The sequence below is a fragment of the Scardinius erythrophthalmus genome (assembly GCF_964197995.2).
Source record: "Scardinius erythrophthalmus genome assembly, chromosome: 6".
Taxonomy (NCBI): Eukaryota; Metazoa; Chordata; class Actinopteri; order Cypriniformes; family Leuciscidae; genus Scardinius; species Scardinius erythrophthalmus.
Window position 1 is genome coordinate 22655892 of NC_138226.1, and position 26133 is coordinate 22682024.

General features: G+C 37.7%; 2 protein-coding genes across 7 annotated transcripts; one reads left to right on the forward strand and one right to left on the reverse strand.

Moving 5' to 3' along the window:
• Nucleotides 1–590: 590 nt before the first annotated feature.
• cryl1 (crystallin, lambda 1) lies at nt 591–11655 on the reverse strand. The gene is made up of 8 exons (XM_081369257.1): nt 11480–11655; nt 10928–11035; nt 9865–9991; nt 8150–8311; nt 7140–7334; nt 2310–2418; nt 1374–1480; nt 591–1234 (listed from the first exon to the last, which is right to left on the reverse strand). Exons 1-8 carry the CDS (start codon nt 11518–11520, stop codon nt 1136–1138), a joined length of 948 nt encoding a protein of 315 aa, XP_081225383.1. The 5' UTR covers nt 11521–11655; the 3' UTR covers nt 591–1135.
• On the forward strand, nt 11617–26107 carry ift88 (intraflagellar transport 88 homolog). 6 transcript variants are annotated; one of them, XM_081369251.1, is made up of 28 exons: nt 11617–11946; nt 14355–14441; nt 14516–14578; nt 14691–14750; nt 15133–15186; nt 15280–15343; nt 15480–15549; nt 15684–15774; nt 15856–15960; nt 16040–16142; nt 16252–16366; nt 16464–16695; nt 18525–18595; nt 18727–18813; nt 19371–19470; nt 19862–19948; nt 20081–20267; nt 20420–20528; nt 20642–20792; nt 21220–21335; nt 21424–21476; nt 21580–21645; nt 21740–21846; nt 22180–22240; nt 23745–23789; nt 24127–24174; nt 25209–25322; nt 25662–26100. In XM_081369251.1, exons 2-28 carry the CDS (start codon nt 14355–14357, stop codon nt 25781–25783), a joined length of 2568 nt encoding a protein of 855 aa, XP_081225377.1. In that variant the 5' UTR covers nt 11617–11946; the 3' UTR covers nt 25784–26100. The 6 variants fall into 6 exon arrangements, with proteins under 6 accessions (XP_081225377.1, XP_081225379.1, XP_081225381.1 ...); XM_081369252.1 differs by having other exon boundaries at nt 11652–11971; XM_081369253.1 differs by lacking the exon at nt 24127–24174 and having other exon boundaries at nt 25662–26098.
• Nucleotides 26108–26133: the final 26 nt, after the last annotated feature.

The following is a 26133-nucleotide window of genomic DNA, read 5'->3' on the forward strand; positions in this document are numbered from 1 at the left end:
GCGTCGCGAGTGTGCAGATGTGCGATTATCTTCTACGGCCAGTTTAGAAACTTTCACACGGTAAATAAATACATTTTTCAGGCCATGTGTAAACAACCTATAATCGTATAGAAATCGCTTTTTAACTGCAGACTTTAGGAACGTTCAGTGGCCATAAAACTATGTAGGCCTATGTCAAAATTTTAATTCATTACTTTTACTTTTTAATAGGCTAATATACAAAAAAAAGCATTCAGATTAGTTTGAACTACTTCAGCTTGAAATTGCTGTAAAGGTTTACAAAAGGTGCTTCAAAGTATTGAACACTCCTAAAAAATGTGTTTGTGTTACATAAAATACAAAATATCAAACCAAATAGTAGGCCTATATTAAATAAATAAAAAAGCGGACTTTAAGAAAAACATTTCACAGGCTATATAGGTTCCAAAAGATAAAACAAATATTATTCAAAATTATAATTATATTATAGCCTTCTATATTATAATATGGATAATGTTCATAATTTCAATGTCATGAACTACATCTGTGTTTAAACCTGTGTGAATAGTCGTCTTTCACTTTGACAACACAGTTGGATAAAAGTCATTGTTAGTTCTGAGAAAAGTTCTAGCATGATTTATTTGTATCTGACACTTGGTTTGACAGGTTATGTAATCCAAAGAAATGTCCACATACTAATTTATAAATGTCGCATGGGGAAAACACCACTATTTTTAATTGAGTGCATCATTTGCTAGAAGGACACACACACACACACACACACACACACACACACACACACGCACGCACGCACGCACGCACGCACGGGTGGATCAAAGGACTTGCCAACTGGAGATTGCTTTAATTTTCCCTTTAATTTTCCCTTTAATTGTGAAATTTTACACCATGAGCAAGAAAGTGCTTTAGCTGTATAACAAGTATTCTTCACAAATCTAAGACTTTTAAATATTGGTAAAATTCAAATCATAATTAAATGAACACTTATGCCATTTCTGAGGTTAGCTTTTGTTCAGTAATTTCCGTCTATAATCAGACATATTCTGTTGCCCAGAAAGGAAATATTCAACCAAGGACAACAATGGCTCAGATGATCTATAACCACTCCCATTTACGGATTATCTTATTGACTATAGCCTCATTTCTTTAGCTTAGCCAGTCCCATCAGCAGTTGATCTCTTCTCTCTCTCCTGGCTGTGAGGTGCTCCTGCTCACTAGGGATCAGCTCACAGATCTCCTAAAGGGGTGATCAAATCTTTATTTTAGTTTACAATGATTACAAAATAAAAAACCCACACACAATTGTGGTTATTTGGAACATCTGTCTGTTAACAACTGACTTTTCCATACAACAAAATACTATTGATATTGCATACTTTTATAATTCTAGCTGCTGGCTCTCCAGAAAAATCTGGAACAGGCCCAAAAGTAGTAAGAACCCTCTTCATGCCCTCACTATAGCGCTGGAGATAGTCTTCCATACCTGGACAGAAAAAAAAAACAAGGTAAGGATTAAATAAAGATGCGGTTTTGCATTTCAACAATACAGTAGACCATAAAAAAAAAATCTAATATGATCAGACTCTAAAAACGACATATTACAGAAAGTGTTTAGATCTATTTTAATTCATTCAAATTGGGAATCGAGTCCAAAATGACTCAGCAAATAGATGTTTTCTAGCAGAGTTTTCAAGCATGAATTGAGTAGCTCCTCATTTGAAGGGCATGAGTGCTTTTAGAAGGGCTCTCAGCAGATAAGACGTGCACCAGTGAAAGTTCAGCCACAGTTCTTCCCTTACAGATTCCAAGAACCTGTGCCATTACAGCGAAGGAAGAAACAAGAGCGAAACTCTGAATACAGGGGGCTTTATCACCACACTGAGAGTAGCACCTCACTCACAGTACAAGCAGGCAGGGCTGAGGATAATAATTCATCCGTCATCGTCGAATGTTAGTACTGGTGTCACATGGCAAAGCACGTTTCATGGGGGGAGCAGGGTCATCCTACAGATTTCACACTGCCTTCTGATTTTCACCGTCAACATGAGATCTCTTCTAAACGCATGCCCATTTACACACTTTTGAACTTGTTTAAGTTTCTTTCACCAATTCTCTCTCTCTCACACACTAAAGTCATGTGAGTTTAATTGACGTAACAGGTTTTCACAGACTGCTTTTTCTCTGCCCCAAGCACCACAGCAATTTCTTTTCCATGCATGATGAAAACAAAAACTTCTCAGTGCTTATTTACAAAAGTTTCATTATGACATTTAAAAAAAAGAAGAAAATCCATGGGTTAATGGGTAGCTTGCCTTCTGGTGCATTGAGATGCATGGTTTCAATGGGACCTATAAAAGCGTAACGCATGCCCAGGCCCTCAGACATCACCAGATCAATGTCCTTCACTGAGATCACTCCATCCTGGATGAGAAGAAAGAGAAGTTCATTTGGCAGCTTGCTCTGTATCACGCACTTGGATGAAAGACAATGTTTCTAAAAGTGGTTTACTGATGTTCTGATCTTCTAATCCTAAAAGTACAGCTTCCTGCTTAGCAGTTTGTCCAGCCAACAAGGTTTGGTCCACCTGACTGAGAGGAAAACGGAGGTTGCCCCCCTTTTTGTCCCATCTAAAGATTACTAAAGCCGCTCCCACTGTATTGGGTTTCTCTTATCATTTAACTCAGTGTCCTCTGAACAATGGGATGGTATGGCAGAGGGAGGCAAGCGTAGTTGTGCCAGGCTTTGGACCCACTTTGCACTCAGATTACCTGTGGCCACAGATACCTGTTGCCTGACTGTGCTGAAATCAAAGCTTGGATACAGAACGGGCAGTGGGGGACAAGTTTAGGAGGGGACAGGGTGGTCTTTGTTCATTTCCTGCGTGCAACAACGAGGCCGTTATCTCTGTGTCGCCAGGCGGCGGACTGGCTGGGGAAACCGTGAAAAGAGGCCTTTCCTGTACGCGGTAATCAACAGGGGCAGCCATTAACTTTCCCAGCTGCTCTACTTTCCAGAGCTGGCTCTCTCTCAAAAGGGCCGCCTGAACTCTGAGACTCATGAGTGGATTTGAGCTGCAAATCTTGTGTGTAGTGCAATGTCCAAACTTTAAATGTTCCTTACCATATAAAAAACAAAAACTCACCTCTGTATGGACACGCACAAAAAAAATGTAAGAGGCAAATCCATGAAAATAAAATCTTCACAACATCACTTTAAAAGCTGTGAAAGGCTTGCGGAAAGCATTGTGTTGATCAAACAGGTTTTTTTTCAGCCAGTAAAAAAAAAAGTGGGCACAGATTTAAGGCCAGTTCACACTGCACAGACGGCGACCAACGTGGACAATCGGCAGATTACAGTATGTCACTTCTCAGAGACTCCACGACCTGACAAGCACCGATTCAACATGTTCAATCGATGAAAACAAGCTCCGACAGACGCCATAAGACACTGACAGGGCTGATCCGACAAAACCAGACAGTGTCTGTTTGCGCTGTGTGAATTAGCCTTTAAACTCTGACGTGATGGTTAGATATTTGGGGAAAAATAACAATATGCATAAACTGGCATGCATGCTGGTTTAACTGGTTCATCAACATGTTTTTTTAAAAAGCTTGGACGGTCATAACCTTTCAGCAGTTCAGAAAGCAGACTCTTTTGAAATTCTTAAAAGCATTTGCCAACAAGAAGAAAGGAAGATAAGTTTTTGTAAAAGTTAACCCAAAACATGCAATTGTCAGAGACAGCAAAACTCTGCAAGAGGACACAATAATGGGAGGGTCTCCGTAAGGATTTCAGTTCTTACTTTATCTAGATATGAACCCATGGATTTGTGCTTCAAATGGTACATTGGTGCATTCATTTATTAACCTACCATTTTTTTATGAGATATCATGACATAATTTTGACATTTTCCAAGTCTTGTGATTTCCTTCAGTCAGAGGGAAAAGTTCAATTTCCCTCTGTCCCAAATCACTGAAGTGACCTCAAAGTCTAGGTTAGCGGTAGCATAAGCCATCAGGCACGTGTTATTTAAATAAACTCCTGATGTACTTACATACTTTCCAATGCCTCGTTTTATGAGTACAGAACCTAGTTGCACTCCTGTAGAAGTTTGGTACCATTCTGGGCATTATTAGTGGGGTAATTTACGAGATACAACCTTGGATCCATTAGCGTCTGCACTGAGCCATTCAGCTGATATCTCTAAATAAGCTCTAACTTCAATAATGTTAGACCAAGGGAAAAAAAGCCTCTGGGGGGCTCAAGGTCATGGTGCAAAGGACTCTAGGTTGAAATTACTCCGAACATCCCTTTAAGAAATTTAACTTTTCCCTCTGACTGCAAGGAAATCACAAGACTTGAAAAATGTCAAAATTATGTCATGATATCTCATTAAAAAAAAATTTGGTAGGTTAAGTTAAGAAATTAAATTCCTAACACACACTGGTAATATGGACACTGCAGAGAAAAAGTTAACTAATGAGACAGAACACATAAGCTAAAGTATACTGTTGTTCCAGACCAATCTTATTAAATGATCTCATCATCAATGACTGCACAATAACACCATGAAGAATAAGAAAAGAAGGAAAATGGTTACAAGGAAGAATACTTAAATGGGGTGTGATGACAAATGACATTTTGTCTTCAGCCTCAAGACTTCCTTCAGCATTGCCTCCATTCAGTGGTTATAAACCTCTGAAAGCCGTAAAGCTGTCATGCCAGTCAATCAGGCCCAGTAAGCATACTATTAGCATAACATACCATTTTCAGTGCTGCCATTTTAAATTGTGAAACAAAACCAGAATGGATAGCGTCCTTTGTTCGACATATACATGCATCTGTGACCAGCTTAAAAGAATAGCAAATTTGACACCAACCAACATCAATACAAGTGGTTCAACTTTTAACCTCTCAAATGTCGGTCACTGTGATTAAGTCACAGTATGTTCTCAGGTAAGAAAAACACAAGGGCTTTTTTCAGTAAGGAACCTCTGTTTTGGCTTTATATAAACATTGAGAGCATTCCTCTGGGATTGAAGAACAGATTTCCAAAGATCAATGGACATTTTCATCTACATCTAGACCATGTCATTTTAGATGTTATATCTAGTTGACTCAAAAACATAAATCCTGTCATCATTTAGTCATTTGACTTTCTTCTGTTATTGTATTAAAAAAAGTGCAGTCTGAACATTCTGTGAAATATCTTATTTAGAAGACATCATGTAGAAAATCATGCAGGCTCGAAACAACATGAGGGTGAGTAAATTATGATATAAAATTATGATCATGATGATGAATCCTTACAATTATTCTCTAAGACATTAATTAAGAGATAATTGAGCATAAAATCCTTTGGTTAATCAGCATTACTAATGTAAGATAACGGTCTTTATCAAGGGGCAGACAGGGCCATACTCTCAGTATTCATAAGTACTGCAGAAGTATGCGGCCACCGCCTTCTAAACCCTGGGTTTGCCCATTTTAGCTACACCAATTAACACCATTTCTGGTTTTAATTCATAAGTCAACTGCGAGCCAAACCCCATCACCCATCATCAGAGCAGATACCTGCATCTAGTAGAAAACCTTCCCAGAAGCTGTTAGAGAGGGCCAATTGCCTATTAACTGTTTTTGAAATTAATTTGCACAAGCACAAATTGGTGTGGAGTTTGGGTGACCACATCATTTTGGCCTTGTGTTATATTATGCGGAATACTTTTTGGATATCTGTCAGAGCTTTAACTGGTGTTGTGAACGTTGAAGAGAAGTGACCTTTGAAATTTGCCATCATGCATATTAAAACAATTCACCACACCTCTTTTACACGATATGTTCACCACATAATTCAGACACAACACCACACCCGTGTATAATGAGTGATGATGCCTCCATAATACACCCTGGACAGAGCAAACTATTTGGTGCTTTTATATTTAAATGTCAATTACTCGACTGAATAATTAACAGTCGCTCAAAAAAAGAAAAACAAAAGAAAGAGAAAGTTCAAAGTAAGATGTCCATTGTTTTTTGAAGTCCTTTCTTGACTCTGCTTTTTGTTTTTGCTTGTGGGCAGAGCTCAAAAGGGCTTGGTTTTTAAAGTGGATCACCTCACTCTACCCCATGTTCATTTGATACACTGTAATACAGGTGTACTGTACAAGCAGGACAAAACTACCAGTGTGAGAAAAGATAAGCTGGCTGTTCTAAAAGTTTCTCAAGAGAAACAAAGAAAAGATGTTTTTTCCCTTCTCTCAATCGATCATTTTTAAACAGAGTGTGATAAGACTATAAATGTTGCAATGCTCTGTTTTAATAAATACAATAGTCTCTGTTTGTTCCACTATAACTTCTCTTTCGCTCTAATAACAGAGTGTAACAGAGACATACATCAAAATTTACACAGTTGCCGAGTTCACGTGCAAAGGTTTAGTTACCTCTGATCACGCGCGTGAACTCGGCAATCGATTACTTTGGACTTCAACTGAAAAACAGGATGTAAACACAGGTATTTGCGCTGGCTTAAATAACATCATTTTTATACATATCTTTCACATCTACTGGAGTCAGATTCACTCGTGTTCACTCTGAAGGAATCACTCACATTTTCTGTGCACTTGTAATGACACATCAAGGATGTTAAGAGGCTAAAAGCAGGTTTAGTACTTGCCCCATTGAAGTCAACAGGGTGCAAATTTTAAAAAGAGGATAACACGGTGTAGGCAACACCGATTTTTGTCGTTGTTCTCTGTATTGACAGCACTCCAAATTTACAAAAAAATGAGCTCAATGTTAAAATTGACCGGAGTTCTCCTTTAAGTGTCTGCTTTTATAAAATGGCAGCAATAACTATATGACAATTTTAAATTTGCTAAATTAAATGCGAGATTTACAAACAAACAAATAAGTGTGTGTGTGTGTGTAATATATATTTTATACTTTGCATGTATTCCATAGGAGAGTGGAGCTTTGAATGGAAAGAAAGAGGGGGAATGTGTTCTGGACATGAGTGGGGTCAGAATAACAACAGAAGTTACTTAACATGCTATATGAATTTTGCCAGAGAATAGGTTGAAAGTCAAACAATTACACAGAATAGCCATAACTGCTATGTAATTTTGTTCCATGGCTCAACCAACCTGAACCAGCCTCCAGGACTCGGCTATGATGGCATACTGAACGCGGTTCAAAGCGAAACCATCGATCTCCTTCTTGAGGCGCACAGGTGCCTGTCCGACATCCGTCATCAGTGAGTAAGCAACATCCATTACAGCAGGCAGCGTTTCGGGGTGGGGCACAAGTTCCACCAGACGCACATAATAGGGCGGGTTTACCTGAGAGGTTAAAAACAAGAAGGAAATGACACCAGCATAACTGCCCCTGGGACACAGACAAGACACTGTACCAATGTGTTTACCAGAGCTAGAGATAGGGGCCTACTATGAAGGTCTCTCTGACTAAAATGCCTGACCACAAATGCTTGGCATTTAGGATTAAACATTCACTAAATGCAGGTGAAGGTGAACTATTAGCCTCACAACGCTTTGAAGGACAACAAGACCAGCAAGGCCTTTCTGCTCATGAGATCAGAGTGGAATTTCCATTGAGCATGGAAAGAATTAAACTGCAGTAATGCCCCTGTGGGCCTGATATATTTCACTCCATTCTTCACTACAGGCTGCGGAAAAAAAACAGGGCTGACAAGAAAAACCATGTCCATGTAAATAATGCTTTAAATGCTTTCATTTACGAATGTTCCTCTTCAGTGTAAGAACATTCGAAAACAACAATAATGTTATTAAGGGCAATTGCATAAGATGATCTTTAGGAGGATTTTAGCCAGTAACATGACCTAAAGACATTTTTGTCTAGATGCGTTTTATTTTGGATGGAAGATGTTGGGGTTCAAACTAAAGCCGGACTGTGTGCGCTAAAACAAACAAAATCTGGACTGAAGTACACATAAGGAATGGACTGTTAAATACAGTCAATCTGAGTTTTTTTTTTTAAAATAATAATTTTTCATTATTTCTATTCTTTTTTTTTACATTATCATTTCTTATAATTTAATAATAAAGCCTAACAATAAGATTTGACTCACATTTTCAATGTGGCTTCAACCTTGTGTATGTCTCACATAAAAACTAACCGGATGAGATATGATGCATCGAGTTCGGTTCTGGACACGAGAGAACACATTGCTTGGCATCAGGCAGGAAGTGGAGCTGCTGATAATCACGCTTTCTGGGACTAGATTCTCCACCTCAAGGAAGACGGTCTGCTTTGCTTCCAGGTCCTCAAATACACACTCCTTTTTTACAGAAGACATAATTCACAAGCATACAAACCAAACTGCTAAAATAAATGTAATACAAAATAATATGAACATCACTAATACAAGAATGTGCAAATACAGCAGTATCAGCATATATAAGGACTATATGGCATCATTAAATGCTGATCAGAAACAATCTGCTATAAATGTATATAGTACAAAGACAATTCTACCTCATCCATCTTTAAAGGGTTAGTTCACCAAAAAATTGAAATTCTGTCATTAATTAGTCACCCTCATGTCGTTCCACACCAGTGAGACCTTTGTTCATCTTTGGAACACAAATTAAGGTATTTTTGATCAAATCTGAGAGCTTTCTGTCCCTCTATTGACAGTCTACACAACTACCACATTCAAGCCCCATAAAGCTAGTAAAGACATCACTAAAAATAATCCATGTGACTCCAGTGGTTTAACCTCAATTATATGAAGCGACGCGGGTGCATTGTTTGCACAAAAAACCCCCAGAATTTCACTTTATTTACAAAAAAATTGACCAGCAACCCAGTAGGGGGGTCACCACGACGCATGCCTGTCGTGTTGACTCGAGAGCTGACGTAGTTCCGTGAACGCACTTTGGATAATATTATTTGGTAAATAAAGTGGTAAATTTTTTTTTTTTTGCACAAACAAAGCACTCACGTCGCTTCATAATGGATTACTTTAACAAAGTCTTACCTATTGTACTTTGAATGTGGTAGTTGCGTAGACTGTTAATGGAAGGCTCTCAGATTTCATCAAAAAGATCTTCATTTGCGTTCCGAAGATGGATAAAAGTCTTACGGGTTTGGAACGACATGAGGGCGAGTAATCAACGACAGAATTTTCATTTTTGGGTGAACTAACCCTTTAATATACACGTATAAAGCATTTGACTATAGCAAACAGAGGCTTGGCTCCTAAGTGTTCAATATATTTTAATAATTAAACCTGGGTGCATTTTCAATAGTTAATCACATTAACTCAACTGAGAGAGCCATCATGGAATGCAGCAGTTTCAGAAATAAAACCACAGACACACTTGTTCTGGTTTCACGTGCTTTGCACAGTGCCAAATCAATTAAATGTGGAATGATGTTATCTCTTTCTTCTCTACACATGAAATACTTGTTACCTTTGTTTCATACATACCCTGATATGTATAAAACAAAAGGAACAAGAATTCCATGTGTATTTGTTTATAGTTTATTTGGTCGGGACAGATACACTAAACATAGATTATCTTCTCGAAGCAATCCCATGTCAGTATCATGGTGTTTATAGCCAAGGCTAATTCGCAACCTGTCCCTAGAAGGGCTTTTTATATTAAATATTACACTAGATGGATAAATGAAAAAATAAAAAAATAGTGTAGAGAAGAATGTTATCACATTATATTGATCAAATCAATAATTCCACATTTAATTGTTTTGTCACAGTGCAAAGCACGTCAAATGCTTTATGATGTTTATCCTCTGTTTCCTCGAGTCATTTTTTTTGGTTTAACAGAAAGAAAATCTAGAAAGGAAAACAGAAAGGATAAACTATACCTGGACAAAGAAAGCTCCCTCCAGGGCCTGCTGCAAGTCATCATGACTGCTGAGTAAACTCAACTGCTCTGCAGCGCTGAGATTTCCTCTTAGCATTTTGGCTTGCTGAAGCTCCTCAAGCTGTTTCCTGCTCACACACAAAACACAATATTCAGCTAAAAATTCAACAAAACGTGTACAGATTCTGCCAAAAAACCTATTGTGTCAAAATACAGTGTTCCAGTCATTGTTTATGATTGATAAGATAACGTATCTGTTGCAGATAAAGACATGTTGTTGTCTATTGTAAATTATGCCTTTCAAAAAACTCTTGTATTTGCTCCTAATAACTGAAGCAACTCTGCATGCATTACAGAAGATAATCTTTTTTCTGTGCCCTAACCTTTAATTATTGCATTCAAGTCAGGGCATCTAGAGATTCATATCTTCTAGGAGACAGAAAGCTCTACAACTCCCTCTGGTGACAGAAGAGGTGAATCAAGCAAGAGGGTTTGTTAAAGGGATAGTTCACACAAAAATGAAAATTGTCATTATTTCCTCACCTCACCCTCAAATTGTTCCAAACCTGTATGAGTTTCTTTCTTCAGTTGAAAACAAAAGAACCGCCGATTAGTTGGAAGAAGAAAGGAAAAAGAAAAAAATACTATGGAAGTTAATGGCTACCGTCAACTGTCTGGTTACCAACATTCTTTAAAATGTCTTCTTTTGTGTTCAACAGAAGAAAGAAACCCATACAGGTTTGGAACAACATGGGGTAAATTATGACAAAATTTTCATTTTTGGGTTAACTAACCCTTTAAACAGATATGGACCGATAGTAACAAAACTTTCATTTGTACATACTTTAATCGAATTGAATTTTTTTTTTTTTACACATTTTGTACTTTTGACATTTAGTCTATTTAGCTCCCCTGAGCATTGGATATTATAGTTTGTGCCCTAAAAATGGTGTCCACAAACCTGCACTTACAAAGGTTTAGCAATGATGGGAGAGAATTTGGTTCAATGGGTCATTTTGACTGAGGGGTCAATGGTTAAATTTTCTTTCTTGTTTTCCACTGACCTGATCTCTGTGATGGCCCCTGATGCTTGTCCTGGTTTGTTGTCATAGATCTTGACCTTGTATCCTCCACTCAGGAACACCATGGCCCAGGAGCGGCCAATCAGTCCACTTTATGATGTCACATACATAAAAAAGAGACAGCATTGTAAACAAGTCAAATACAAATATAGGTCAAGATTAGTGGAAATCAATACATTATCTATATCCCAGAATGAGGAACGTGTCTGATAATACACCTTTAGTGCATGACAAACATGAATTCACAGATTTAATGACTTTGATGACCATGCAAATCCGGTCAGAATAACCCTGACATTTTTTGCACAAAGCAAATCTACCCAAAATATGTCAAATGAGCGCAATTTGAGTCACGTGCTATTTATAGTTTGATCGTTCAATATTGCACTTCATTTTCCAGACGCACTATTCTGATATGGAGAAATACATTTATAAACACCATCATAGTAGAGTTCAAAGAGCACTCAGCTAATCAGTTACTATCATGTCTGCTCAATTTGACAGACTGGCAGTAACTGACAGGTTAACTCTCACCTTCCGACAACAGTAATGATCTTTCCTTTTAATGAACTCATTGCAGTCTCGTTTACAGAAATCAAAAGTTTAACTCGAGCGGCTACTTCCCAAGAGCCCCAAATCACCAGACTTCAGGTTGTCATGTGCCCGTCTGCACGAAGGAAAGGCGGAGCTACGGCGTCTCACACGTGCCTAAATACATCAGGATTTTTGCAGAAGGATAAATCACTGGATTTCAGCCCAGAAGTGTATACGTTTATTTAGAAATACAATGTTAAAAGAAAATATATAAAGACACGAACATAAGCAATGCAACTACGAATATCGAAAATCGCTCGTGTGCAGCTTATGGCAACAACTCTCTGTATCCTAGCAACCGATGTGTTGTTGCTCAGCTTAGTTAGCGAGCTGTAAGTTAGCTATTGCTGGGCCACAGACACTGAATAGTTCAACTTAATACGGACATTAATTTGCACCTTTCTTCGGTAAGCAAACCGTTCTGTTTACCGGGTAAGTTTAACTATCCTAATTCACAACCACAGATGTTGGAAGTTTACTTGTATACGAGATAAGCGGTATGGTCACTCGCTAGCCGTGTAATAAACGAGCGTGTCATTTTGTTTTAACAGAGGAACTCGCATATTTGTTCAAAATAATGTCTAAAAGTTTCTTGTTTTATATATGTCCCCACTGTATAGTCTGGATAAAGTGTCTGTCTACATTGCTTATAATTCTCCTGCTTTCCTGGTTTTCCAAATACCAGTGCAAAATCAGTTTTTGTGTGTGTTTTTAGTAAGTTAGTTGTTGGTTCGGTGTGTTTGAGTGCTCATTGTTACAATTAAAGTCCAGTGACATTTTTATTTGTGCATGGTGAAAGCAAATACTGATACTGACATAATGACATACAAATATGTAAAAAAATTGAACTACTCTATTGAGGGAGCAGGCTACACAGTGAACTCCGAGAAAACAGGATATGATATGTAAAAGGATATGTTTAGTTGGTGAATAGCATAGGCTACTATTACACAGTAGCGATAACGTTAAGCGCACCAGAATGAAATATAATATTCAGAAGTAAACAGCATAACGTTAGCTGACTTACAGATTCAGTTTACATCCACAAATGAATAAGCGAGACGATTCAGGGAGCAGGCTACACAGTGAACTCGACGATTCAGGGTGTTACAGACAGACAGAGGTTTCTGTAATTTATAGATAGATAATGTGTCATTTACAGTGAGGAAAATAAGTATTTGAACACCCTGCTATTTTGCAAGTTCTCCCACTTAGAAATCATGGAGGGGTCTGAAATTGTCATCGTAGGTGCATGTCCACTGTGAGAGACAATCTAAAAAAAAAAAAATCCAGAAATCACAATGTATGATTTTTTTAACTATTTATTTTTATGATACAGCTGCAAATAAGTATTTGAACACCTGAGAAAATCAATGTTAATATTTGGTACAGTAGCCTTTGTTTGCAATTACAGAGGTCAAACGTTTCCTGCAGTTTTTCACCAGGTTTGCACACACTGCAGGAGGGATTTTGGCCCACTCCTCCACACAGATCTTCTCTAGATCAGTCAGGTTTCTGGGCTGTCGCTGAGAAACACGGAGTTTGAGCTCCCTCCAAAGATTCTCTATTGGGTTTAGGTCTGGAGACTGGCTAGGCCACGCCAGAACCTTGATATGCTTCTTACAGAGCCACTCCTTGGTTATCCTGGCTGTGTGCTTCGGGTCATTGTCATGTTGGAAGACCCAGCCTCGACCCATCTTCAATGCTCTAACTGAGGGAAGGAGGTTGTTCCCCAAAATCTCGCAATACATGGCCCCGGTCATCCTCTCCTTAATACAGTGCAGTCGCCCTGTCCCATGTGCAGAAAAACACCCCCAAATCATGATGCTACCACCCCCATGCTTCACAGTAGGGATGGTGTTCTTGGGATGGTACTCATCATTCTTCTTCCTCCAAACACGTTTAGTGGAATTATGACCAAAAAGTTCTATTCTGGTCTCATCTGACCACATGACTTTCTCCCATGACTCCTCTGGATCATCCAAATGGTCATTGGCAAACTTAAGACGGGCCTTGACATGTGCTGGTTTAAGCAGGGGAACCTTCCGTGCCATGCATGATTTCAAACCATGACGTCTTAGTGTATTACCAACAGTAACCTTGGAAACGGTGTTCCCAGCTCTTTTCAGGTCATTGACTAGCTCCTCCCGTGTAGTTCTGGGCTGATTTCTCACCTTTCTTAGGATCATTGAGACCCCACGAGGTGAGATCTTGCATGGAGCCCCAGTCCGAGGGAGATTGACAGTCATGTTTAGCTTCTTCCATTTTCTAATGATTGCTCCAACAGTGGACCTTTTTTCACCAAGCTGCTTGTCAATTTCCCCGTAGCCCTTTCCAGCCTTGTGGAGGTGTACAATTTTGTCTCTAGAGTCTTTGGACAGCTCTTTGACCTTGGCCATGTTAGTAGTTGGATTCTTACTGATTGTATGGGGTGGACAGATGTCTTTATGCAGCTAACGACCTCAAACAGGTGCATCTAATTTAGGATAATAAATGGAGTGGAGGTGGACATTTTAAAGGCAGACTAACAGGTCTTTGAGGGTCAGAATTCTAGCTGATAGACAGGTGTTCAAACACTTATTTGCAGCTGTATCATACAAATAAATAGTTAAAAAATCATATATTGTGATTTCTGGATTTTCTTTTTTTAGATTATGTCTCTCACAGTGGACATGCACCTACGATGACAATTTCAGACCCCTCCATGATTTCCAAGTGGGAGAACTGGCAAAATAGCAGGGTGTTCAAATACTTATTTTCCTCACTGTACATCAGAGACTTGTATGAGTTTTTTTTTTTTTTCTTTTTTTTTCAGATGGAGAACGTGCATCTTGTCCCAGAGGAAGAGGATGATGATTTGTATACAGGCTACAATGATTACAATCCGACTTTTGACTCAGAGGTGCAAAAATACCTTGCATTTATTAAATGTCATCACTTGAATGTCATGCAATGATCATTTTCCTGTCCCTGTAGGATCTTCACAACGATGTGGGCTTTCAGCAGGCCGTCAGGACGAGTCATGGCAGAAGACCACCAGTAAGTGAATAGCATCTGCTGCCAAAGGTGCTGTATGGAAGCACAGGCACATCAGCACACACCCAAATTTCATTAATAATAGACACTACATTTGTTTAATGAATATTCTTAGATGACCGCAAAATATCCTGGCACTGCTATTGGAGGGCGCCCGATTGGAACAGCCTATGGGGTGAGAAGAGCTTATGGATTTACACTACTAGATTTCTGACTCAAAATAAAATAGCTTTTTAAGTTAGCGTGATAGAATGTTAGAATGTATTATGTCTTATAATCAGGAAGAAAGCTGTGAGGACAGGAAAGGTCATTGGCCTTTGGTGAGAGGATTGAGACAGGATTGGTCATTGGTGAGAGAATATACAGTCAGAATCAAGATAATCAAATATTGGGAAAATGAACTCGTATGGAACTTGGGTATAGAAATAGACTATATTGAGAAATGGACTGTATTTCATGCTTCAATAAGGGATTTCGAGGCTGAGTTTGTGAGTAAAGTAAGTTGATTCTATTTGTTATTTCCTCTTATGTCTATATTTCTGATGTTAATATTCCAGTCTCGGATGCCTGTTGGCACTGCAATGGGAAGGCCTATGACTGGAGCTGTTCAGGTGGGAGACAATTTCTTGTTTATTTTCTCTTTATGTAATATGCAACGAAATTTGATTTGTTTTCTATTTTTTGTGTGTGTGTGTGTTGTACAGGACGGTGCGGCTCGTCCCATGACTGCAGTGCGGGCAGCAGGATATTCTTCATCTATAGCTAGAGGTGCTTTCACACAAGAAACCCTCTTGCACATGTGCTGTCCAGGCACTCTATGTTTAACAGTCTCATAATGATATTGAATAAATCCATTTTAACTTCTGAGTTTAACTTCCTTCATTTTAATTGTTTGAATTTGCAGGCTCAGTGTTTGATCCACTGGGACAATCAAAAGGACCAGCCCCTCCATTAGAGAGACAGAACGAAGACACGTATGCGTCCATCTGTTTTCATAGCGCTTGACAAGCCATTGACAAGTTTTGTTTTCTAGATCCCCCTTGACATCTATAGTTTTACTTGGAGACGGACACAAATTTTTGGTTTAATTGTTTGTTTTCTTGTTCAGTCCAGAGGAAAAGATAAAGATCCTGGAAAAGAAGGTGAATGATTTGATAGAGGAGAGCTGTCTTGCTCATGCTCATGGGGATCTTCAGCTGGTGGGTATAGCTGGGTATAACTGGTTTTAAAGATTTTAAAGGATGAATATTTAGATGCTGAATTATCTTTTTTTTCTACAGTCTCTAGAGAAAGCCAAAGAGGCGGGCAGGAAGGAAAGGGCTCTGGTGAGACAGAGAGAACAAACAGGCACTGCAGACCACATCAATCTGGATCTGACCTACTCTGTGAGTTCATTGCTCCATATAAAATACATATCTTGACTGAAAACTCTGAAATTTCACGTTTTATTTATGCTTTGTTCAGGTATTGTTTAATTTAGCAAACCAATATGCCAGTAATGACATGTACACTGAGGCTTTGAACACATACCAAGTCATTGTGAAGAACAAAATGTTCAATAATGCCGGTGAGCGAACTGCAAATATTATTTAAAATATCTTAATCCAAATTCAACTCCCTTTGATGTAAATGTGTTTCTAATTTTAGGTTTTCTGTAACCACTTTTCCTACTATAGGTCGATTGAAAGTAAACATGGCAAATATCTATTTCAAGCAAAAGAATTACACAAAAGCTATCAAATTTTACCGCATGGCTTTGGATCAGATCTCAAATGCCCACAATGCAATGAGGTCAGTACTTAGTTCAGTACGTTTATTGTGTGAACTGCGTATTAGTTGTAAGCAATTTGGCAGGATTTTCAATATGTAACTTTCCCTTATTGTATAGGATCAAGATCATGCAGAACATTGGAGTTGTGTTCATACATATGGGCCAGTACTCAGATGCCATCACATCCTTTGAGTTCATCATGAGTGATAATCCCAACATAAAGACAGGTTTCAACCTCATCCTGTGCTACTATGCCATCGGAGACCGTGAGAGGATGAAGAAAGCTTTTCAAAAACTCATTTGCGTGCCCCTCGGTATTGATGATGAAGACAAGTATATCCCTGCAAATGTGAGTGTAACGTTAAAATCCTTGTTAGTCATACATTTAAACTGAATCTATCTATAAATTACAGAAACATCTGTCTGTGTGTCTGTCTGTCTGTTAACCACATATCTCTCGAACCGTTAGTCCGATGGATTGTGTCTTGCTACGGGCACGAGTAAGTGCAGTGCCAAGTTTGACGTTGTTTGGATGAGAAATGCTAAAGATATCGTTAAATATATCATTTTTAGAAGGTTGTGGTTTAAAAATAAACATTCTGACATTAGAGAGTTGTATCGGTCAAAGAAGCCCCAAGAAGGTTGTGGTTTAAAAATAAACATTCTGACATAAACACTCAGTCAGCTACACTGTTTACTTCTGAATATTATAGTTTGGTTCCAGAACGTGATAAATCCATCTATCTATAAATTACAGAAACGTCTGTCTGTCTGTCTGTCTGTATGTCTGTCTGTGTGTCTGTTAACCACATATCTCTCGAACCGTTAGTCCGATGGATTTCAAACTTGACAGGTGTCTTGCCACGAGCACGAGTAAGTGCAGTGCCAAGTTTGACATTGTTTGGATGAGAAATGCTAAAGATATCGTTAAATATATCATTTTTAAAAGGTTGTGATTTAAAAATAAACATTCTGATAAGCTACACTGTTTACTTCTGAATATTATATTTTATTCTATTCACAGCCATCATTTGTAGTAACCTAGCATGCTCCCTGAATTCAATGCGTTCACAGTCTCTTTCACGGGCACCAAATCAACAATTACTAAAAACACACAAAAACTGATTTTGCACGGACATTTTGCACTAGTCTATCTATAAATTACAGAAACGTCTGTCTGTCTGTCTGTTAACCGCATATCTCTTGAACTGTTGGTCCGATGGATTTCAAACTTAACAGGTGTCTTGCCACGGGCACGAGTAAGTGCAGTGCCAAGTTTGACGTTGTTTGGATGAGAAATGCTAAAGATATCGTTAAATATATCATTTTTAAAAGGTTGTGGTTTAAAAATAAACATTCTGACATAAACACTCTGTCAGCTACACTGTTTACTTCTGAATATTATAGTTTGGTTCCAGAACGTGATAAATCCATTTTGATTAATTTGAGTAAAAATGTGTTTTCTTTACCAAGAAAGTGGCAAGATGAAAACCACTATTTTCTGTTTCAAACTTTCACATAGCATCTTTAGGTTATAATAACATAAAAAATTCAAATCCAAATTTGGATTTTCAAAGATCTATTATAAAAACGGATTATTCTCCCCCAAAAATGCAATAAATTCATGACACTTTTTTTTTTTCAAAATGCTATCATATTGAAACTGTTGAAATCAGCCATCACTAAGAAATATCTCCTGAACTTTTTTGACGGCGATCAGCTCACAAAAACTGATTTTGCATGGGCACTTTGCACTGCTCCCTGAATCGACGCGCTTATTCATTTGTGGATGTACACTGAATCTGTAAGTCAGCTATGCTGTTTACTTCTGAATATTATATTTCATTCTGGTGCGCTTAACGTTATCGCTACTGTGTAAATGCTATTCACCAACTAAACATATCCTTTTCAATGCGTTCACAGTCTCTTTCACAGGCATCACTTGTAGTTGCCTATGCACAAACTGTTTGCTCAAGCATAGTGTTTTGTCAGAGTTCACTATGTGCTTTCTACCATGCACAAATAAAAATATCACTGAACTTTTGCTGTGCAATTGTACAATGAGCACTCAAACACACCAAACCAACAATTACTAAAAACACACTTAAAAACGTATTTTGCACGGGCATTTTGCACTAGTTATATCAAATTTTGATGTGTTTCTTTTTTACATTTCAGGATGACCCTCATGCAAACATGGTGACTGAGGCAATAAAGAATGATAAGCTTCACCAAATGGAAAGGGATAGGTATTATAATGTATTACACATTCTGTTGAATTTATAATACTGTCTACAGCTTGGCATTTATTAATCTCCACATATTACATTTCTGTGTATCTGCATCGTCTTCTATCATTTTGTTTTGTTTTTCCTTCTAGGAAAGCACTTGCAGAAAAATACATTATGACCTCAGCCAAGCTTATTGCTCCAGCCATTGAGTCGTCATTTGCAGCTGGGTTTGACTGGTAAGTAGTTTATACTATCATTCAAAAGTTTGGAGTCAATAAGATTTCTCAGGAAGGATGCATTAAGTTGATCAAACGTGACAATAAAGACATTTATAATGTTACAAAAGATTTTTTATTTTTCAAATGAATGCTGTTCTTTTTATTCAAAGAATCCTTAAGAAATATATCACAGTTGTATGAAAAATGCATAATCACAAACATATTAAGCAGAAGAATATTGATAATAATAAGATTTTTTTCTTAGAATGATTTCTGAAGGATCATGTGACACTAAGTACTGGTGTGATGGCTGCTGAAAATTTAGCTTTACCATAATAGGAATAAATTGCATTTGAAAACATTTATTTCAAATGATAGGCCTAATTCATAATATTACTGTAAATTACTGTATTTTTAACAGATAAGAGATTTCTTTCAAAAGCATTAAAACGTCTTACCAACCCCAAACTTTTAAATGGTAGTGTAAGTTTTCCACAAGAGGGCGTTGAATCCCATGACATTCCTTTAACAATAGTATTTATTTTGAGTAGTTATTATTCATCCATCTTTTTTAGGTGTGTGGACATGGTGAAGGGTTCACAATACGTGGAGCTTGCAAATGACTTGGAGATCAATAAAGCTATTACATACTTAAGACAGAGGGACTTTAAACAGGTAGATCTGACTCTGAGACACACTCAAATTGCGTTGCATTTGACATATTACCACAGAAGAGAGCCATTTTGCTCTATGTCTGTGTGGAACCCTTGTTTCTGTCTTTTAACACTTTTCACATTCAATGGTCCATTTTATTTTGTTTTCTTGCCTGTCCATCTGCATGACTCTTGAGGCTGAGGTATGTTTTTATTTTTGGAGAACCTGTGTGTTTCTGCAGTAGGCCCTGTATATGTGTGCTGATATTGTGTTGTGCTGCCTTGCTTCTCTCATTTCATGTAGCAGCAAATGTAATGTCATGTATCTCAAGAAATTATCTATTTATGTCACTCATTTCCTTGAAGTCACTGCGAACACTATGAATATGCTTAACCACTTATTTTGTTTTCAGGCAGTGGAGACGCTAAAGATGTTTGAGAAGAAGGACAGTCGGGTAAAAAGTGCTGCTGCCACTAATCTGTCTTTTCTCTACTTTTTGGTGAGTACAGAGCTATAAAGCATTGACATTAAAGAACTGGAAATGGCTGTATTTATCGCATTGTGTTAATAAGGTTGTCAGATATGCTTAATAAGATATGCTCTTGTTTTGCTGCTTATGTGTCTTCTCCAGGAAAAAGATTATGACCAGGCTGACCGCTATGCTGAGCTAGCCATGAGCGCCGACCGCTACAACCCTGCTGCCCTCATTAACAAAGGCAACACAGTGTTTGTGAAAGAGGACTATGAGAAAGCAGCAGAGTTTTATAAGGAGGCTCTTCGCAATGACTCGTCCTGTACTGAAGCTCTCTATAACTTAGGTCTGCCATTACAAATATGACATCCTAAGGGTTACACTGCATGAGATTATACGTGCTTTAACCTTTCTACATTTACAATGTTTCAGCTGAGACCAAGACTATGTATTAATAATGTAAGTCCTTTTAAAGCAGAAATGTCTGTTTGATTGCAGGTTTGACCTATAAAAGGTTGGGTAGGCTGGAGGAAGCCCTGGATTGCTTCCTCAAACTGCACGCTATCCTCAGAAACAGTGCTCAGGTCATGTACCAGCTGGCTAATTTGTATCCTTTCTTTAAACATCAGCATTCAAAATTTGAATTTCAGTTGCCAAGAAATATCATGACGTAAGTATGATGAGTGCTTGTTAAGAGTCATATTCCTTAAGCAGCTTTAGATATGAGATGTTGGAGGACCCTCATCAAGCCATTGAGTGGCTGATGCAGCTCACCAGTGTGACCCCCACAGATGCCCAGGTCCTGGCCAAACTGGGAGACCTCTATGACAATGAAGGAGACAAATCTCAGGCCTTCCAGTACTATTATGAGGTAAAAAAAAACATTTTCCCTAAAACCACTACTTAACCTGACATGTCATTAGTCACGTCTCAAGTGATGTGGTTTGAATAAAATAAATGCAGGACTATTTTTGTCATCATACATTTATACATTAATTTTTCAAATAAATAGCTGTATTTAACTATATATATGAGCACCTATGCATGTCTTGCTTTCTTTAGATAACAGTTAAATAGCATTAAATAAAAATATCATTAAATATAATTTGATTAAATAAAATGTATTTAAAGAAAGCAAGACATGCATAGGTGGCAATCATATAGATCGCAGTCTAGATTTTAGTGGATATTTAAAAATAATATTCTATATAATTTATGGATTACAGTTATTATGATTGTTGTTTATTACAAAACTTAATTTTACTATATAAAAAATAATTGTATGTTGTTTATTTCAGTCATACAGGTATTTTCCCTCAAACATTAGTGTCATTGAATGGTTGGGAGCATATTACATCGACACCCAGTTCTGTGAGAAAGCTATTCAGTACTTTGAGAGAGCTACCCTCATTCAGTAAGTTACTAAATATCATATGTATTTATCATGCATATTCTGCATGTATTTGGAGATATTTATATTAATGATGTATCATAAATTTCAGACCAACACAGGTCAAGTGGCAGCTGATGGTGGCTAGCTGTTACAGGAGAAGTGGTATGAACTTATATGACAATACTAATACATTTAATAAGTTTAGCCATAAGCTGTCATCTCAGTGCCTTCAGGGTCATGATTTATGTTTTTCATTTGTTTTCAGGGAATTATCAAAAGGCACTCGAGACCTACAAGGACATTCATCGGAAATTTCCTGAAAATGTTGAATGTAATGTGCTCAACACAACAGTGTTTTTCCCCTTTGATTCTTTGTGCTTATCTAGTAGCTTTGCATCTCATGCCATTCATTATCTATCGGGCAGGTCTACGCTTCCTGGTCAGGCTGTGCACTGATATGGGATTAAAAGAGGTGACGGATTATGCCACCAAACTGAAGAAAGTTGAAAAAATGAAGGAGATCAGAGAGCAGGTACCCTGATTTCTCTTGGTGCTGTTTATATTTGGGCCTCTTTGGCTTCCTTAAAGGAAAGAAAACAGAAGAGTGAAAGTGAGGAGTGAACAAGAAACACACATAACTGTCTAGACTAGAGGGATAAGCGTCTCTAAATCAAGTGTGGAGTTTCATATTTTAGAGTTTAAAACTAAAAGAGAGAGAGAGATTACCTGGATTTCTTCTTCACCTGTTCCTTTAGCCAGTAAACCTATGAGTTGGTCTGTATATAAAATATTTGAGCACATTTCCCGTGTTCAGAGCTGGAGAAATGGCAAGTATTTGACAGCATGCTGTTGTTGCCACACACAGAGGGTGAGATCTGGGAGGGAGAGCAGTGCTCGAGGGCGCAGGGAAGGCAGCGCTGGCAGTGGTGAGTGGACCGTTTTAACTCAACCTCATCGATTAAACTTTGAAATAAAATACTGCTCATTAACTCAATACATGCTTCTTATTTGAATTTTTCCATCAACCTCAACCTGTCATCTGCCTCTCTTGGTAAACAGGAAATACATCAAACCTTACACACACTCCCCCTAAGAAACCCAGCGGTATGACTGTAACTGCCCTAATATAGTGACTTAGTGGAGACTGCTAGTCCTGTGATGTGATTTCTCAAAAAGAATATGCATGTGCCTTAGACACCTGCTTTTCCTTAAATCACATGATTTAGAGATTTGAAATCTAACAATTTCCCTTTAGATTTTGGTTTATTTTAAGTTTATAGTCTAGAAATAATATATATATATTTTTTCTCATTTGGGATATCAGATGTGGATCTCATCTCAGGTGATGTTCAGTTGTCAGCTCCAGGCAGTGCTGGGTTTAAAGGTCATGCAGTACACTCATTTTCAAACAAGTGACTGTTATCATCAGCCTTTTACTGCATCTCACCTCTCTCTTCTTCTAATATTTTATTTTCACGTCGTCACTTTAGGAAGCGGCTCAAACCCCAAAAAGCCCAGTGGTATGATCACTACCTGCTTTATGTAGAATAATTCAGACATGATATAAAGCTACTTTATTATTATGGTCGGTTTTTATAAGGGATTTGATTTGGGTTCTTCATAAAATTTATTTAGTCATAATTCCCATTTCTGTGGAAAATAAGCCAGATAAAGGACATACACTGTCATTCAAAAGTTTGGATTGGTAAGATTTTTCATGTTTTTGAAAGAAGTCTCTTAAACTCAAGACTGCATTTATTTGATTAAAAATACAGTTAACAGTAACATTGTGAAATATTATTACAATTTAAAATAACTGTTTTCTATTTTAATTTTAATATTAATATTTAGTAATTTATTTCTATGATGCGAAGCTGAATTGTCAGCATCATTACTCCAGTCTTCAGTGTCACATGATCCTTCAGAAATCATTCTAATATGATGATTTGCTGCCCAACAGACATTTCTCACAATTTGAACACCGGTGTGCCGCTTAATGTTTTAGTTGGAACCTTTTTCAAGGATTCTTTGATAAATAGAAAGTTTAAAAGTAATGTTTTTCTTTGAAAAAAAAATCTTTTGTAACATTATAAATATCTTTGCTGTCACTTCTGATCAATTTGATGCGTTCTAGTTGATTAAAAGTTTTTCAAATTTCTCTCGAAAAAATCTTTCTGACTCAAAACATTTGAATGGTTGTGTATGTGTAATTTATTTAAAGCCAGTCAGACACAGCATATAATCACATTCATGAAATCGCTAATTTTGACAGTAATAAGACATAACTTAATTTATTCTTCACAGAAAGTGTTTCCTTTTCCTGCATTCTTTCACTTTATATTGTCAGCTTCATCTTCGTTTTGTTAGTAATCTGTTGTTCTCTTTTATTGTTTATCTCTGTTATTCTGTTCATGGCTATGCACCTGAAAGGGAGCAGCTCAAGCCCCATCAATACCCCTCCTCTGAGAGCCAGTGGTATGACTACACTCATTACAGAATTACATTAGAGGACGAGATCACACACTCCACCTGTATGACTATTACAACGAGCATGATAGATGCAGCTCAGGAATAAACTGCTGCTACTGCACGCTTTGTTACAGATGTCATTCATTCCTCACATTCAGCCCTGCAGTCGTAACTGAACTCAACACATAATGCTAGGTTTACCACTTTATTCACAAAAAAAATCTTCATTGTTGAATGGTGCAACCCAATTTTTAGGCCTCACTCAGCTCTCAACTCTCTGTACAGCCTTTCCACTGTCTCTTCAGAGATCTGTCTTCTTCTTTTTCCTTTCTTTTCCTTGCAGTTTCTCGCTCTGAAGCTAAGTATAGTCCTGTGCTGCAGCAGGGCAGAGGTATGTACTCTATTTCACTGTGCACTTTAGAAGATCAGTCCTCTGGATGATTTAAAAAAATAAAACACATAGCTTCATGGAAAATTTAAACTTGCTTAGTCCATGTGTCAAAATGATGTTTTAATGCCTGAAGTTTCCCCATCATGATACAGCATCCAAGGACATATTTTCAATCACAGCACAACAGAAAACAAACATGTGCTGAAAGCCTGAGGATGTCCTTTTTGCCAAAACCACTAATCCCAGGGAATATCCCGCTCTCACTGTCTGACAGAGTGTTTCCAGCACCTCCTTTCTGTTTGCAAAGCACGGAGTGCAAATAAACCAGTGAAATATTTCACAAGTACACTCCTGAACAACACTATCCCGGTATTAGTGTGCTTGATATCAACAGTTTCTTACTGTACTATTTTTACTATTACTTGCCATTTTGGATGCATGAACTGATGTCACATTAAAGATGGTTTTTTTTATGAATACAAATACTCTGAAGCAGTTTTTATTTAGCTTTTTGTTTTAGTGATACATTTTTGAGCTTGATTCTGGCATGATTCCTCAGTTAGGTGGACAGGGTAGGGAAAACTACTGTATGTCAGCAAAAGGCTTGTCATTTTAATGCCTTTGAGTTTTGTCGCTGGGACGTTTACAGATCTCAAAGTTACCTGGCTGCCAGACTCCGGTCCCACATCTGTCCCTCAGTGCTCTGTTCCTGTCATCACAGCCGAAATGTGAAATGCAGCTGTGTGCCGCTGTCTTTGTGCAGCACAAATGCTTTCAATTATGCTATTCATATGAACTCGCTTTAATTAGGAGTTTAGTTCCACATAGGCTTTGCTTCAAGTGCAAGCTGGAGCTGTTGCTTTTCTTGCTTTTTTGTTGTTGTTTTGTTTACCCTAACACAGCAAGGCTTGCATTGTCGATGGTAGCAACTTAAATGCAAATGCCCTTTTTTCCCCTTCTATTCAGACACCACTGTAAAATAACTCTCATTCCAGAAATTTTTCCAAGTCCAACATGTGGATGTGTTTTCTCAGACAGTGGACAAAGCAACCATGGCACCAGCGCCAAGGGTGAGAGGCTTAGCGTTAAACTGAAAACTCTTCCCGGGTCCAATGAGCCGTATGAGGCCAGCACTCAGCAGGAAATAGGTGAGAAACAACTTTGGTCTTGATTTTTAAGGAGGTTCTTGTCATTGTGGCTCCAATACACAATCAAATAAAGATAAAATTCTGGTAGAATAATTACTTTTTCACCAAACAAACCGTGCTTGGCGTTTTGCATTCCTTTAGCTCAAACAGTAGAGCGTGGATCTAGCAAATGCCAATGCATCTGCCAAATTATTATTACATTCCCTTAATCAAATAATGTTAGCTTATTATGATTTATATTATAGCAAAGAGTTTTCTCATTCATGTAAAGGGAAAAATGATTCTGGTTTGGTCTGTACTTATTACAACTTAGTGCTCCCATTGTATTCATCACTTCAGATGCATCTTATGTCGATCCGTTGGGGCCTCAAATGCAGAGACCAAGAACAGCAGCAAGGAAACGCACTGAGGAAGATGAGTTTGCTGATGAAGAGCTGGGAGATGACTTACTGCCCGAGTGATGTGTGCAACAGAGAAAGTCTAATGTATATCCAGATACTAAATTTGTCTGCATTTTCAGCTCAACTATAGCACTGAAGCTTAAAAATACTTCATTATTACTTAATTAAATCCTTCATTATGCTTTACTATATTTTATAATAGCAATGCATTGTGTATATATATATATATGCTTTTAGGAAAAAATGGTTCTCTTATTTCATCCATTTTGTGCATTAAAATGTAAAGAGTTATGACTACACCATAAAACCTGAATAACATGAAGTTAAAGACGTGCATGTTTTGTAAATCTGAAATATTAAATCAGTTTTATAGATATATATTTTAATGATTAAATGACCTAAATATCTGA

Excerpts from the sequence above, each read along its gene's own strand:
- cryl1 (XM_081369257.1), bottom strand. The coding sequence starts at position 11,520 with ATGAGTTCATTAAAAGGAAAGATCATTACTGTTGTCGGAAG. Across the intron at positions 9,992-10,927 it reads GGGGCCATCACAGAGATCAG|GAAACAGCTTGAGGAGCTTC; the intron begins GTCAGTGGAAAA and ends GTGTGTGAGCAG. Across the intron at positions 7,335-8,149 it reads GATGCATCATATCTCATCCG|GTAAACCCGCCCTATTATGT; the intron begins GTTAGTTTTTAT and ends TTAACCTCTCAG.
- ift88 (XM_081369251.1), top strand. The coding sequence starts at position 14,355 with ATGGAGAACGTGCATCTTGTCCCAGAGGAAGAGGATGATGATTTGTAT. Across the intron at positions 15,775-15,855 it reads CTCATGGGGATCTTCAGCTG|TCTCTAGAGAAAGCCAAAGA; the intron begins GTGGGTATAGCT and ends TTTTTTCTACAG. Across the intron at positions 16,367-16,463 it reads AATGCCCACAATGCAATGAG|GATCAAGATCATGCAGAACA; the intron begins GTCAGTACTTAG and ends CTTATTGTATAG.